This window comes from Ipomoea triloba, chromosome 12, assembly GCF_003576645.1.
Source record: "Ipomoea triloba cultivar NCNSP0323 chromosome 12, ASM357664v1".
NCBI lineage: Eukaryota > Viridiplantae > Streptophyta > Magnoliopsida > Solanales > Convolvulaceae > Ipomoea > Ipomoea triloba.
The window spans coordinates 26,274,390-26,285,997 of record NC_044927.1 but is presented as its reverse complement, the minus strand read 5'-3'; the positions used below and the strand labels follow the sequence as shown (position 1 = coordinate 26,285,997).

At 36.7% G+C, this 11,608-nt stretch overlaps 2 protein-coding genes across 5 annotated transcripts; one reads left to right on the top strand and one right to left on the bottom strand.

The window, feature by feature from the left end:
* Positions 1 to 2,141: 2,141 nt before the first annotated feature.
* On the bottom strand, positions 2,142 to 7,018 carry LOC115999794 (BAG family molecular chaperone regulator 7). Of its 4 annotated transcripts, XR_004094036.1 has the most exons (5): positions 6,213 to 7,018; positions 5,235 to 5,516; positions 4,197 to 4,466; positions 2,370 to 2,448; positions 2,142 to 2,302 (listed from the first exon to the last, which is right to left on the bottom strand). XR_004094036.1 is itself a non-coding variant. In XM_031239699.1 (4 exons), the coding sequence occupies exons 1-3, from the start codon at positions 6,909 to 6,911 to the stop codon at positions 4,239 to 4,241; spliced, it is 1,209 nt and encodes a 402-aa protein (XP_031095559.1). In that variant the 5' UTR covers positions 6,912 to 7,018; the 3' UTR covers positions 2,206 to 2,448; positions 4,197 to 4,238. The 4 variants fall into 4 exon arrangements, 2 of the variants coding, with proteins under 2 accessions (XP_031095559.1, XP_031095558.1); XM_031239699.1 differs by having other exon boundaries at positions 2,206 to 2,448; XR_004094035.1 differs by lacking the exons at positions 2,142 to 2,302; positions 2,370 to 2,448 and adding an exon at positions 3,909 to 4,050 and having other exon boundaries at positions 4,118 to 4,466.
* Positions 7,019 to 10,097: 3,079 nt separating this feature from the next.
* Positions 10,098 to 10,514, top strand: LOC115999820 (14 kDa proline-rich protein DC2.15-like). The gene has a single exon (XM_031239746.1). It carries the CDS (start codon positions 10,098 to 10,100, stop codon positions 10,512 to 10,514), a length of 417 nt encoding a protein of 138 aa, XP_031095606.1.
* Positions 10,515 to 11,608: the final 1,094 nt, after the last annotated feature.

Sequence of the window (11,608 nt, the reverse complement as noted above, 5' to 3'; positions counted from 1 at the left end):
AGTAAAAATGTGTAATTTCACTCCATTTGAGGAGTGACATTCTTGTGAAAAATAAATGCAAGTGTGACGCTAAGAATATTACTATAAATATATAACCATTTAATGAAGGCAAAAACTTGTGTGAGACCGTCTCACNAAAAAAAAAAAAAAAAAAAAAAAGGAATAGAGTAGCCCTAATATGTAGATATTTTTGTGTTCTTTTACCATTATGCGTAATGGTTTACTAGTGGTCTAACTTTGGATCTTTATTTAAGCGGTACCTAAGCCCATCTCTTTTTGGAGTCATAGGAAGCATTTGTGCATCCCAGTTATACGATAGACTTGGATTCACTTATAAGGTGAACACGTGTCCATTTAAAATACTGAATAAAAATATAGTCATTTAGTATGTAAATTGTGAACATTGTATTTTGGACCCGGCTACACATAATAATTTTCCCTTATACGTTTATTTGTAAAGGCATAGTTTATTTTCAAATTTAGGAGTTGCATTAATTTTATTATGTTGATGAGACAATTACTCGGGTTGAAGCCGGGAAGGAGACCCTCTTGGAGAGCAGCAGGCAGAATCAGATCATTGTTCGGGTTGAGACCCTCGTCCTGGGGATCAGGCGGATGAGGATCAAGAACAAAGTTGATGAGACCATTGTTCGGGTTGAATGATAATATAGTGTGTCATCAAACCACATAGTAATTTGTGAAGTTATAGTATCTGTTTTTCTAGATCTTGTGGAAACTAATTTTGAGTCTATGCTATTATAAATTTAAAAAATTAGTAAAAATGTGTAATTTCACTCCATTTGAGGAGTGACATTCTTGTGAAAAATAAATGCAAGTGTGACGCTAAGAATATTAGTCACTAGCATGTGGCTGGTTTTAATTTAAGACAACACAAGACTATAAATATATAACCATTTAATGAAGGCAAAAACTTGTGTGAGACCGTCTCACGAATAAGGATCCGTGAGACGGTCTCACACAAGTGTAACCCTTTAATGAATAATGTAATGTTTATTTAGATAATGCTATCTAAAAAATATTTATTGGAAATGAAAAAAATAGAGAAATTAATAAAATCACAAAGAGGAGCTATGAAAATTTATTTTGTAAATTGTTGGCTCAAATTTATCTAAATTTCAAAAAGATCTTATGAGCAGTAAAGATTTTATGAAAACAACAACGTTCTTAGAAGATTTAAGAATCAGAAAATATTTTAGAAGATTTAAAACAAATGGTGTGAATTAACTTTCATTCTTTTTCATGACTATAGGAGTATGCAAATAAATAGGAAGAAATATAGAATTTGATTTGTCATTAATGTGATTTATATAAGTTAACTTTTAAAATGGTGATGAATACAAATAGTGTGAATTAACTTTAATTTTTTTAACATGAATATTGAACACTCATAAAACCTCAAAATTTTCATGACCATATGTGCAAATGAAAATATATGGAGAAATAAAAAAAAAATTGACATATACGTACTATTTTCATAAAACGAGATTTATACATGCCATGTGCTTGTCATGGTTTTAATCTTACTGTTAGTGACATGACACATCCTTGTGTTAAAGCAATTTTATTTTATTGTTGAAAATTTTCTAATTCATATTATTTGATATTCTTCTTTTTTTTTTTGTATTATTAAATTTTAATTTTAGTTTTTCCATATAAAATATTTGTACTGACCGCCTATTTAGTTTGATAATGATGTTGTAGGAAATTTTTCATGAGATGAATTCGAGTTTATGGCTTAGAGAGATTAATTTGGAAAGCAATTTTAAGTGGAATGAGGATCCACTTTTTCACCTTAACACTATTCAAGATAATATTATCACCTTCTTAACACTAAGCAAGAGATTTTGACTAAATATTGGCTTGTCGCTTAAGGCATGTCTATTGTGAAACAAATAGATGGGTTGAATGGTTACAAAATATAAAGGTGTTTAACTTGATCAAAACGTCTTCAATATTTCTTCAAGTGAAATTCACTCTTAATTACGGATTGTGTTAAAGTGACCTTGTCACATTTTGTGTAATTTTGTGGTGTTAACATAGGCATGTGTCCTCCACTTAAAAGTTAAAAGGTTGTTAAGTCACTGCAATTTATCGCTCAATCATTCTGTCGGGTCAGGATATGAGTGTTGGGGCAAGCGATTTCACCTTTTATGTGCGTGTGTGTAACACAAGCAATCCTAGTAGTCTTAATGCACAACAATTAACACACTACAAGGTTGCAAAGTAACATTAAGGTCACATAATCAAACACCAAACACAATGTCTCTAGAAGCCAAAACACCTCATCAAAAACTCTACCAATGGGTCTGGCTCAGACCCTACACAACACCTTAATAAACAGGCAGAACCTCATCATCCACTTACTACTACACATAATCTCCATTAGCCAAAAGGTCACATTAGTAATTACTGAAAACAACAGCACACCATCAAAGGCAAGCAAGTAGGAGTGTTCCCAGATCAGNGTGTTACATTTTTCCTCAAAAGTATTATATTTGCCCTTATAAGTGAGAGGCACTTGTCAACATTACTTATTATGAAAAATGTATTACTTTTTCTCTTATAAGTAACAAAAATTGTATTTTTGATTAGTGTTATGTTTGAGCATATAAGTGTGAGATTTGCACATATAAGTATGACATTTGCATGGTGCTTTGACCCGACCCGACCCGTCTCACGAATAAGGATCCGTGAGACGGTCTCACACAAGTGTAACCCTTTAATGAATAATGTAATGTTTATTTAGATAATGCTATCTAAAAAATATTTATTGGAAATGAAAAAAATAGAGAAATTAATAAAATCACAAAGAGGAGCTATGAAAATTTATTTTGTAAATTGTTGGCTCAAATTTATCTAAATTTCAAAAAGATCTTATGAGCAGTAAAGATTTTATGAAAACAACAACGTTCTTAGAAGATTTAAGAATCAGAAAATATTTTAGAAGATTTAAAACAAATGGTGTGAATTAACTTTCATTCTTTTTCATGACTATAGGAGTATGCAAATAAATAGGAAGAAATATAGAATTTGATTTGTCATTAATGTGATTTATATAAGTTAACTTTTAAAATGGTGATGAATACAAATAGTGTGAATTAACTTTAATTTTTTTAACATGAATATTGAACACTCATAAAACCTCAAAATTTTCATGACCATATGTGCAAATGAAAATATATGGAGAAATAAAAAAAAAATTGACATATACGTACTATTTTCATAAAACGAGATTTATACATGCCATGTGCTTGTCATGGTTTTAATCTTACTGTTAGTGACATGACACATCCTTGTGTTAAAGCAATTTTATTTTATTGTTGAAAATTTTCTAATTCATATTATTTGATATTCTTCTTTTTTTTTTTGTATTATTAAATTTTAATTTTAGTTTTTCCATATAAAATATTTGTACTGACCGCCTATTTAGTTTGATAATGATGTTGTAGGAAATTTTTCATGAGATGAATTCGAGTTTATGGCTTAGAGAGATTAATTTGGAAAGCAATTTTAAGTGGAATGAGGATCCACTTTTTCACCTTAACACTATTCAAGATAATATTATCACCTTCTTAACACTAAGCAAGAGATTTTGACTAAATATTGGCTTGTCGCTTAAGGCATGTCTATTGTGAAACAAATAGATGGGTTGAATGGTTACAAAATATAAAGGTGTTTAACTTGATCAAAACGTCTTCAATATTTCTTCAAGTGAAATTCACTCTTAATTACGGATTGTGTTAAAGTGACCTTGTCACATTTTGTGTAATTTTGTGGTGTTAACATAGGCATGTGTCCTCCACTTAAAAGTTAAAAGGTTGTTAAGTCACTGCAATTTATCGCTCAATCATTCTGTCGGGTCAGGATATGAGTGTTGGGGCAAGCGATTTCACCTTTTATGTGCGTGTGTGTAACACAAGCAATCCTAGTAGTCTTAATGCACAACAATTAACACACTACAAGGTTGCAAAGTAACATTAAGGTCACATAATCAAACACCAAACACAATGTCTCTAGAAGCCAAAACACCTCATCAAAAACTCTACCAATGGGTCTGGCTCAGACCCTACACAACACCTTAATAAACAGGCAGAACCTCATCATCCACTTACTACTACACATAATCTCCATTAGCCAAAAGGTCACATTAGTAATTACTGAAAACAACAGCACACCATCAAAGGCAAGCAAGTAGGAGTGTTCCCAGATCAGTGGACTCACAAGCACGCCTCGAAGGTCTCACCGCCATTCGATTCATCAATCATTCGCACGACTTGCGCCACACCAGCCGCCAGTTCTTTCTGAATGACACTGTCAGGCATGTCGAATGTTCTCCTCCTCATCGATGCACTCTTCCCAGCAGGCTGGGGATCAACGACGTCAAGCATTGCTTCTAGCTCGTCCACCATGGACTTCTTTGTAGCCCGCACCATGACATCAGCACCCTATAGCATATCACAGACACGACAGCATGAATAATGTTGAAAATCGCATTCTTGGATGACACACAACACCAACTGTAACTAGAAACAAGGTTGCATTGCATATGAAAAGAGAACCAAGTGCAATCCTCTTTCAGCTAGGTGATCTGTCGTGGTAGTTAGAAGCCAATAGAAGAATTAGTAACAGACTATGGGAACCGTATTTCCAAGGAGTCTCTGTCCTGACATTTCAAGTACTACGAGGGCATTATTTGGTAATAAAAATCTATTCTTGATCCAAACCCAAGCCTTAATTACACCCCGAGTCTGGTATATTGGTCCAAGGAGTCTCTGTCCTAACTTTTTAAGTATTAGGAGGGCATTATTTGGTAATAAAAATCTACTCTTGATCCAAACCCAAGCCCTAATTACACCCCCGAGTCTGGTATATTGGCCCGAGGAGTCTCTGTCCTAACCTTACAAGTACTAGGAGGGCATTATTTGGTAATAAAAATCTATTCTTGATCCAAACCCAATCCCTAATTCTACCCTTGTATATTGGCCCAGGTTTCCATGTGGGATGCATCAATTCTACTTCATATATAGATCATAATTATTTGAGCTACTAGTTCAGTTAAACTAAAATGGCAACATGTAGAGTCTGAGATTCAAGTAATTAATATCATCAGCATGCCATAAAAATACACAAAAGATAGTAAGGTACTCTGAACTTCACTTAAGCAAACACATATATCAGTCAACTAGCGCTAAACGCACTGAATAAGATACTACCTCAATGGCGTCAACAGTGAGCAGGAGCACAATAATCTTCTCAGAAAACCTTTGGCGCTCCTCAGCATCTCGAGCCACCTGCCTCCTGTACGAGAAGTTGTTGAAAAGCGCCCTAAGCTCCTTCAACTTAGTTTTGGCAATGGCCAATTCACGAAGAGCACGTAGAGCCTGTGACCTCCTTATAAGATAAGCTCTAAAGGTCATTTGTATTACCATGGCTGCATCTTGTGGGGACAACTCCTTCCTCTTCCCCTTCTTCTTTTCCACACTCTTTGCATATGCCTATCACCATGACAAGAACAAGTCAAATGTTGCTCAATTCTTTACTTGCCTACAAAACACGAAAATTCCCTCGCCCCTAGAGCCCCACAAAATAGTGGATGGTTAAAACACGTTTACTTAGTGACCCATTAAGTGGAAAGAAACTCCCACACTACGAAGGGCCCAATCCTGTGTCTTTGTCCACAATCTACCACTTAGAAACCACAAGATAGTGGAAGAGTAAATCACAGTTACTCAACGGGCTTGATACTATGTCCTTGTCCACAATCTACCACACAGAAACAAGATAGTGGAACGGTAAATCACGGTCCCACATTGCAGTTTCTAGGCTCAATCTTGTGTCCTTGCACACAATTTACCACCCAGAAACCAACTGAACTGCCATGCGAGTTCTCAGTTCTCTACTTAATTACATTGTTAAACTGCACTTTGCAAAACTATAACATTCAAACTAAAGCACTACCAAGCACCCATGGCAAGATTGTTCAAAAAGCACTTGCCTTTTCACTAAAAACTCAACAATGCTGCAAAAGAACAATCTTTAACAGTTTCATTATGTGTATATAAGATTTAAAATGGCAAGCTAATGGCTGATATGCAACTAAAAACTACTCACTTTTCACTTCTTAACACGCAATTAACATCATTAGACAGATCAAACATCAATTCATGATCCAGAATAAGGATAATGCAGACCTGTCTGAGGATGATGGCGCCATGGTCGGAGGGCTCTTCAATCTCAACAACACGTGCGCAGCTCACAGCTTTCTTCTTCTTCTTCTTGTCCCCATCCTCCTCCTTCTTCTTCTCCCCGGCATTCTTGCCCGACGTCGTTTTGAAAGTGTAGGTCCGGGAGATCGGAGAGTCCTCCCCCTTCCCCTTGATCTCAGCACTCACCTTGTAGCTCTTCTCAACTGCTCCCTTCTTCCCATCCTTAATCTCCGCCACCCACTTGTACGCCCGGTCCAGCCCGTCCTCCTCCGGGCTCTTGATCTCCGCCGTCCACGTGTACTTCCGCTCCCCAACTCTCGTCTTCTTCTTCTCCTCCTCCTCCTGCTTCAACAACCTGTCAAACCCCAGCTCCAGCTCCGAGACCCGGTCACATAGGCTCTGCAACTTGTACCGTTCCGACCCGAACCCGACCCGCCGGCGCCGGGCCGCGCTGTAAAACGGGGTTCTCTCGATCTGAATCAAATCGGTCACGGCATCCAAGTCATCAAACGGGGAAGTGAGATCAAAGAGCGCTCTACTAGGGCAAAGCAAATCAAGTGCGGCATCGAGCTCGTCTTCAACGAGAAGTGAAGGGAATCTTGGGCTCAGTGAGAGAAGAGAAGATTCTCTCAAGAAAAGAGATGGTGACTGCTCGACCAGCTGAAACCTTCTTAATCGGCTCATTCTTTGATTGATCAAATGTAGCTCTGAAGCACAAGTTTAGAGCGCTTGAGAGAGATGGATATGGCTATGGCTATGGAGCTTGCGGAGACAGTAATTGAAGTATTATATCGAGAAAAGCTCGAGTGGAATGAAGGTGATGGTGACAAGGGTAGTATCGGAATTTTGAAGCTAAAGTGCCAAATTATTTAACTCAAAAGAGTAAATACCGGGGGAGGTCCCCGACTTTGATGGCATCGTCATTTTTAGTCCTCAACTTTTAAATCAATCACTTTTAATCCTCTTACTTTTTGTTTCTAGTAACTTATGGTCTTTCTTTTACAATTGGACATCTAATGTCATTTTCTCAATGGTAATTCAGTCATTTCATAATTAATGTATTAAGTATTATGTTTCCTCATCAGAATAATTGAAGAAACCCTCTTCTCCACTCTCCTTTGTTAACACTAAATTTTGGACCAAATGACTGAATTGCCTTTGAGAAAATGACATTAAATATCCAATTGTAAAGGAAGGACCATAGGTAGCTAGAAACAAAAAGTAAGAAGACTAAAAGTGATTGATTTAAAAGTTTAGGACTAAAAGTGTCAGTGTCATCAAAGTCGGAGGACTAAAAGTGGTTAGTTTAAAAGTTGAGGACTAAAAGTGACAGTGCCATCAAAGTCGGAGGACCTCCACTGATATTTACTTAACTCAAAACTTTGTATCAACTTTATAGATTATTTAATATTTTTATGGACTATGGTATTATAAAGTTGACGGATTGAGAATCGTTTAGGGTGGTATACCAAATATATATAAATTTTACTCCTCGTATATACTACCATTAAACTTAAATATATATTAACAAAGGGAAATTAGCATAGACAAGAGAATCTTTGATTGATGGTACATAGTTGACAATTACTGGGGCTGGCATGTGACCTTTCTGCCAAGAGGCCGCAGTAGCATCCAGCTGGTTACACGTCAATTATTTACAATTTTTTTTTTAATAACGGATGTTTGTTGCTTCGCCGAAATATATTTTGGACCTCGTAAATTCATTTTCATGTCCATAAAAAATTAAATTTAGTCAATATGGCTTTAAAACTTGACATCAAACTGAACATTTTTACTTAAAAAAATTCAATTACCTAAACTTAAATTCTCAATATTCATGGCATCAACTAAACCTCACATTGCCTCTATCGAGCGATTTTACCATGAACCACTCGTTCACATTTGGAGTTGTATCACTTTACACCTTATAGAGTTATAGGTTAAGCTAGTTGCGATACATCTCATAATTTGTTATAGAAGTAACTGAATGGGAGAATAACCCCATTAGAATAGTATTTAAACTTATAACTTCTTATTTAAAAGAGTCATATTATATCACTTGATGAGAGGGTGTTTGCCATATAACCCATATTCTGTCAACGTAACATAAAAACAGGAAAAAGATGCTTTCTAAAACAGCGGAAACTCGGAAAGATTATGAGAATCATGGCACGTGGGTCACGACTAGGACTTTTTGTCTCATTGTCAATTGTACAAAGTCGACATTTATATTTTATAGTCAAAATCAAATGATGAAAGCAATACTACATGGGAATGGCTTTATCATGTACTAAACAAAAATATACTATAAAAATGTATATTAAGAATGTAAGAGTAAGAGTAGAAGATGGGACTGAATAAAATGTTAATATTTTAATTACAGTATAAAGTAAAAGAAAATTTACTGAGAATATTTTTAAGTCGGAGTGAAAGCGCCGAGATATTGGACGGAATGGAAACAGCCGGAAAATCTCACCATTAAAACGCCCATAGAAACGGCCCCAAACGCCGCGCCGCTAATCAACGCTCCGTAATAACTCCGACCGCCGCCGTCCCGTTTTCGTCCGGCCGTCGTCTCCGTCTTCTCGGAGGCCGGCCGTCGTTCGGTCAACTCTCCAGGGACGTCGTAAACCGTAAACCCCAACTTCCTGAATTCCTCCTTCCCGACATTGTTGTCTTCTTCGTCGTTCAGACTCGAGTCGCTGCACGAACACACGGCCGATGAATCATCCGCGCCGCGGCCGTTCGCCGCGTCCGCTCTGTAGCCGTCACGCCGTCGAATTGCGGCGTCGATTCCTGAGAGTTTCTTCCGCAGTGTTGAGTGTCTCATGGTCGTCAATACCAGTACATGCAAAGATCATTGAAGAAGGAAGTGAATGCTATAAGGACGTGACGGTTACTGACGGTTGAGGAACATACGGGCCTGATATTCTTCCTTCTAACTTCTAAGTGATGGGCCTATGAAATCCCATTTCATATGAACAATTAACGACATGGGCTTAGGTGAGCGAATTGGGGCCTGACCCAATAGTTATACCAAGAACTCAGATCCATATTGCGATGTAAACCTATTACAATTTACATATTGAATGTTCATAATTCAAATTGTGAATGTTTAATTGTGAATATTCAATATATAAATTTTGTGTTTTGGATTCGATTCTACCTTACAAAATAGATCCGGATTCACAGAATAATTTGGTGGGAGCCACCCGAATTTACTTGAAGAGTTGGAGCATCTTGATCACAGAATAGAAAATAGTGATTGCAAGGATAGTTCAATTGATTTGTAGTTGATATGTAGATTATAATTTATAAATATATACAAAATTAAGTCTGGATAGTTATAGTATGAAAATTTCATTTAATATACTGGGCTCCTCGTGGACGTCAGGCGGGTGCTTCCACTTAATAGTTCGTTGAGTCATTGTGACTTATCGTTCACTATTATGTCAAGTTGGGTGAGGAAATTTTTATTTTGTAAACAAGAAAATAGAGATAGCCTAATAGAGTTGACTCAATTTGTTCGGCTAATCACCTAAAAGTATTTAGAGATTGATGGGGTGATTCGACTCACAATTTACCTTCTCTAACCTCTTTTAGGCAAGGACTTTGACAGGTTAGGATTAGTCTACCCACGGATGTATTAAAAAAAATTAACCGGAGATATGGTCGATCTTTTCACGGACGGGATTATTAATTTAATTAGCTACATAAATGCCACTATTCACAATTCTATAATTAATAAAATCTGTATATTAGTAACCACCTGTTTGATTTGCAACTATAAATACCGCCATTACTAGTTTCTTCAATCAAATCATTTCCCAGCAAACTCTCAAATTACCAACCGAGAAGACAATAATATCTATGGCTTCCAAAGCTCAAGCCTCAGCTGCCGCCATTTTTCTTTCCTTCAACCTCTTCTTCTTCGCCGTCACCACTGCAACTCAATACCCTGCTATCCCCGGATTCCCCGCCACCGGCGCCGGAAATGGCGCCGGCGGCGGCAACGGCGGTGGAGGAGCAGGACGATGCCCAAGAGATGCTTTAAAATTGGGTGTATGTGCAAATTTACTAGGCGGATTGGTGGGGGCTGTGGTGGGTACTCCACCGACATTGCCATGCTGCAGCTTGATCGCCGGATTGGCGGATCTAGAGGCGGCGGTTTGCCTTTGCACCGCCATCAGAGCCAACGTGCTCGGAATTAATCTCAACATTCCGGTGGCTCTCAGCCTGGTCCTCAATGACTGTGGACGTCAAGTTCCAAATGGCTTCACTTGCTAAGCATATATGTTGCATGCATATATGCAAGCTAAGCTATAACACTCTACTATTGTGTACTTTGTGCAATTTCATGTTTATGATTAATGTGAATGAGTGAGCTTGCTGAGAGTGCTTATAGCGAGTTCATTATCATGTCATAATGTTAATTAAATTGTATTTCACTATCAACTTTTTATTCATCAATTGTACCGAGAAATGAACATTTTACTAAATTAATATGATTGATTTTATGTTTTATAATGTATAAAATATTATGTTTTTTAGGGTGGCGAGGGGAGAGTCTTTATATCTCTATATATACACTAAAAAATTATAATGATCTTGTGTAAGATTTTACGGTTAGGCAAAAAGTTTAGACATAAAACATAGTAATTCTATACACACATACAATTAAAATCATCTCACTTTGATGTAAAATCACTCAAAATTTACGGCTAGTCAAAAAATTTACACATACCCCCTTGGTTGATCAGTGAGATGCAACTGTCTCACTGCTTTACTTTTTTTTTTTTTTTTTTTTAAAGAAAAACTCTCACAAAAATTCAAATTTGCTGGAGAACTCAACCCCAAAGAGATCACCCCTCCACATTAGTTAAAACTCAATCTATCAAGTTTTTACTATACCAAAAACTATAAACAATCCCCTATATATTGGGAATAATGCTAAACAATCCGGCCACTTTAAGAAATAATTAAGGAAAATAATTTTGCAGTATACTATTTCTGAATAGTTTTTCACGGGAAATGTTGACTTCGACAAGTAAACGGTAGCAAGTTGAAACCAATCTTTCCATCCATGTTTCATTGCACACTTACGTATTTGGATAAGTCGATGTTATATCTTGGAGAGTAATCCAATATTTCTGGCCGACTATAAACCGGCTGAACCCGGCTCCCATGCCCATTACTAATCCATTCTAATCTCCCGAGCGATTCTAGTCAAGTTAATCAGATTATTGAATTGATAACCCCGCAAGATTATAACTTTCATTTTAATTGATCCGGTTTATGTTAACACATTTTGTACCTACATTAACAGTTTCTATACATGTAAATAAATAACTTATAATTGCTGATAAAGAACGTGTGATACA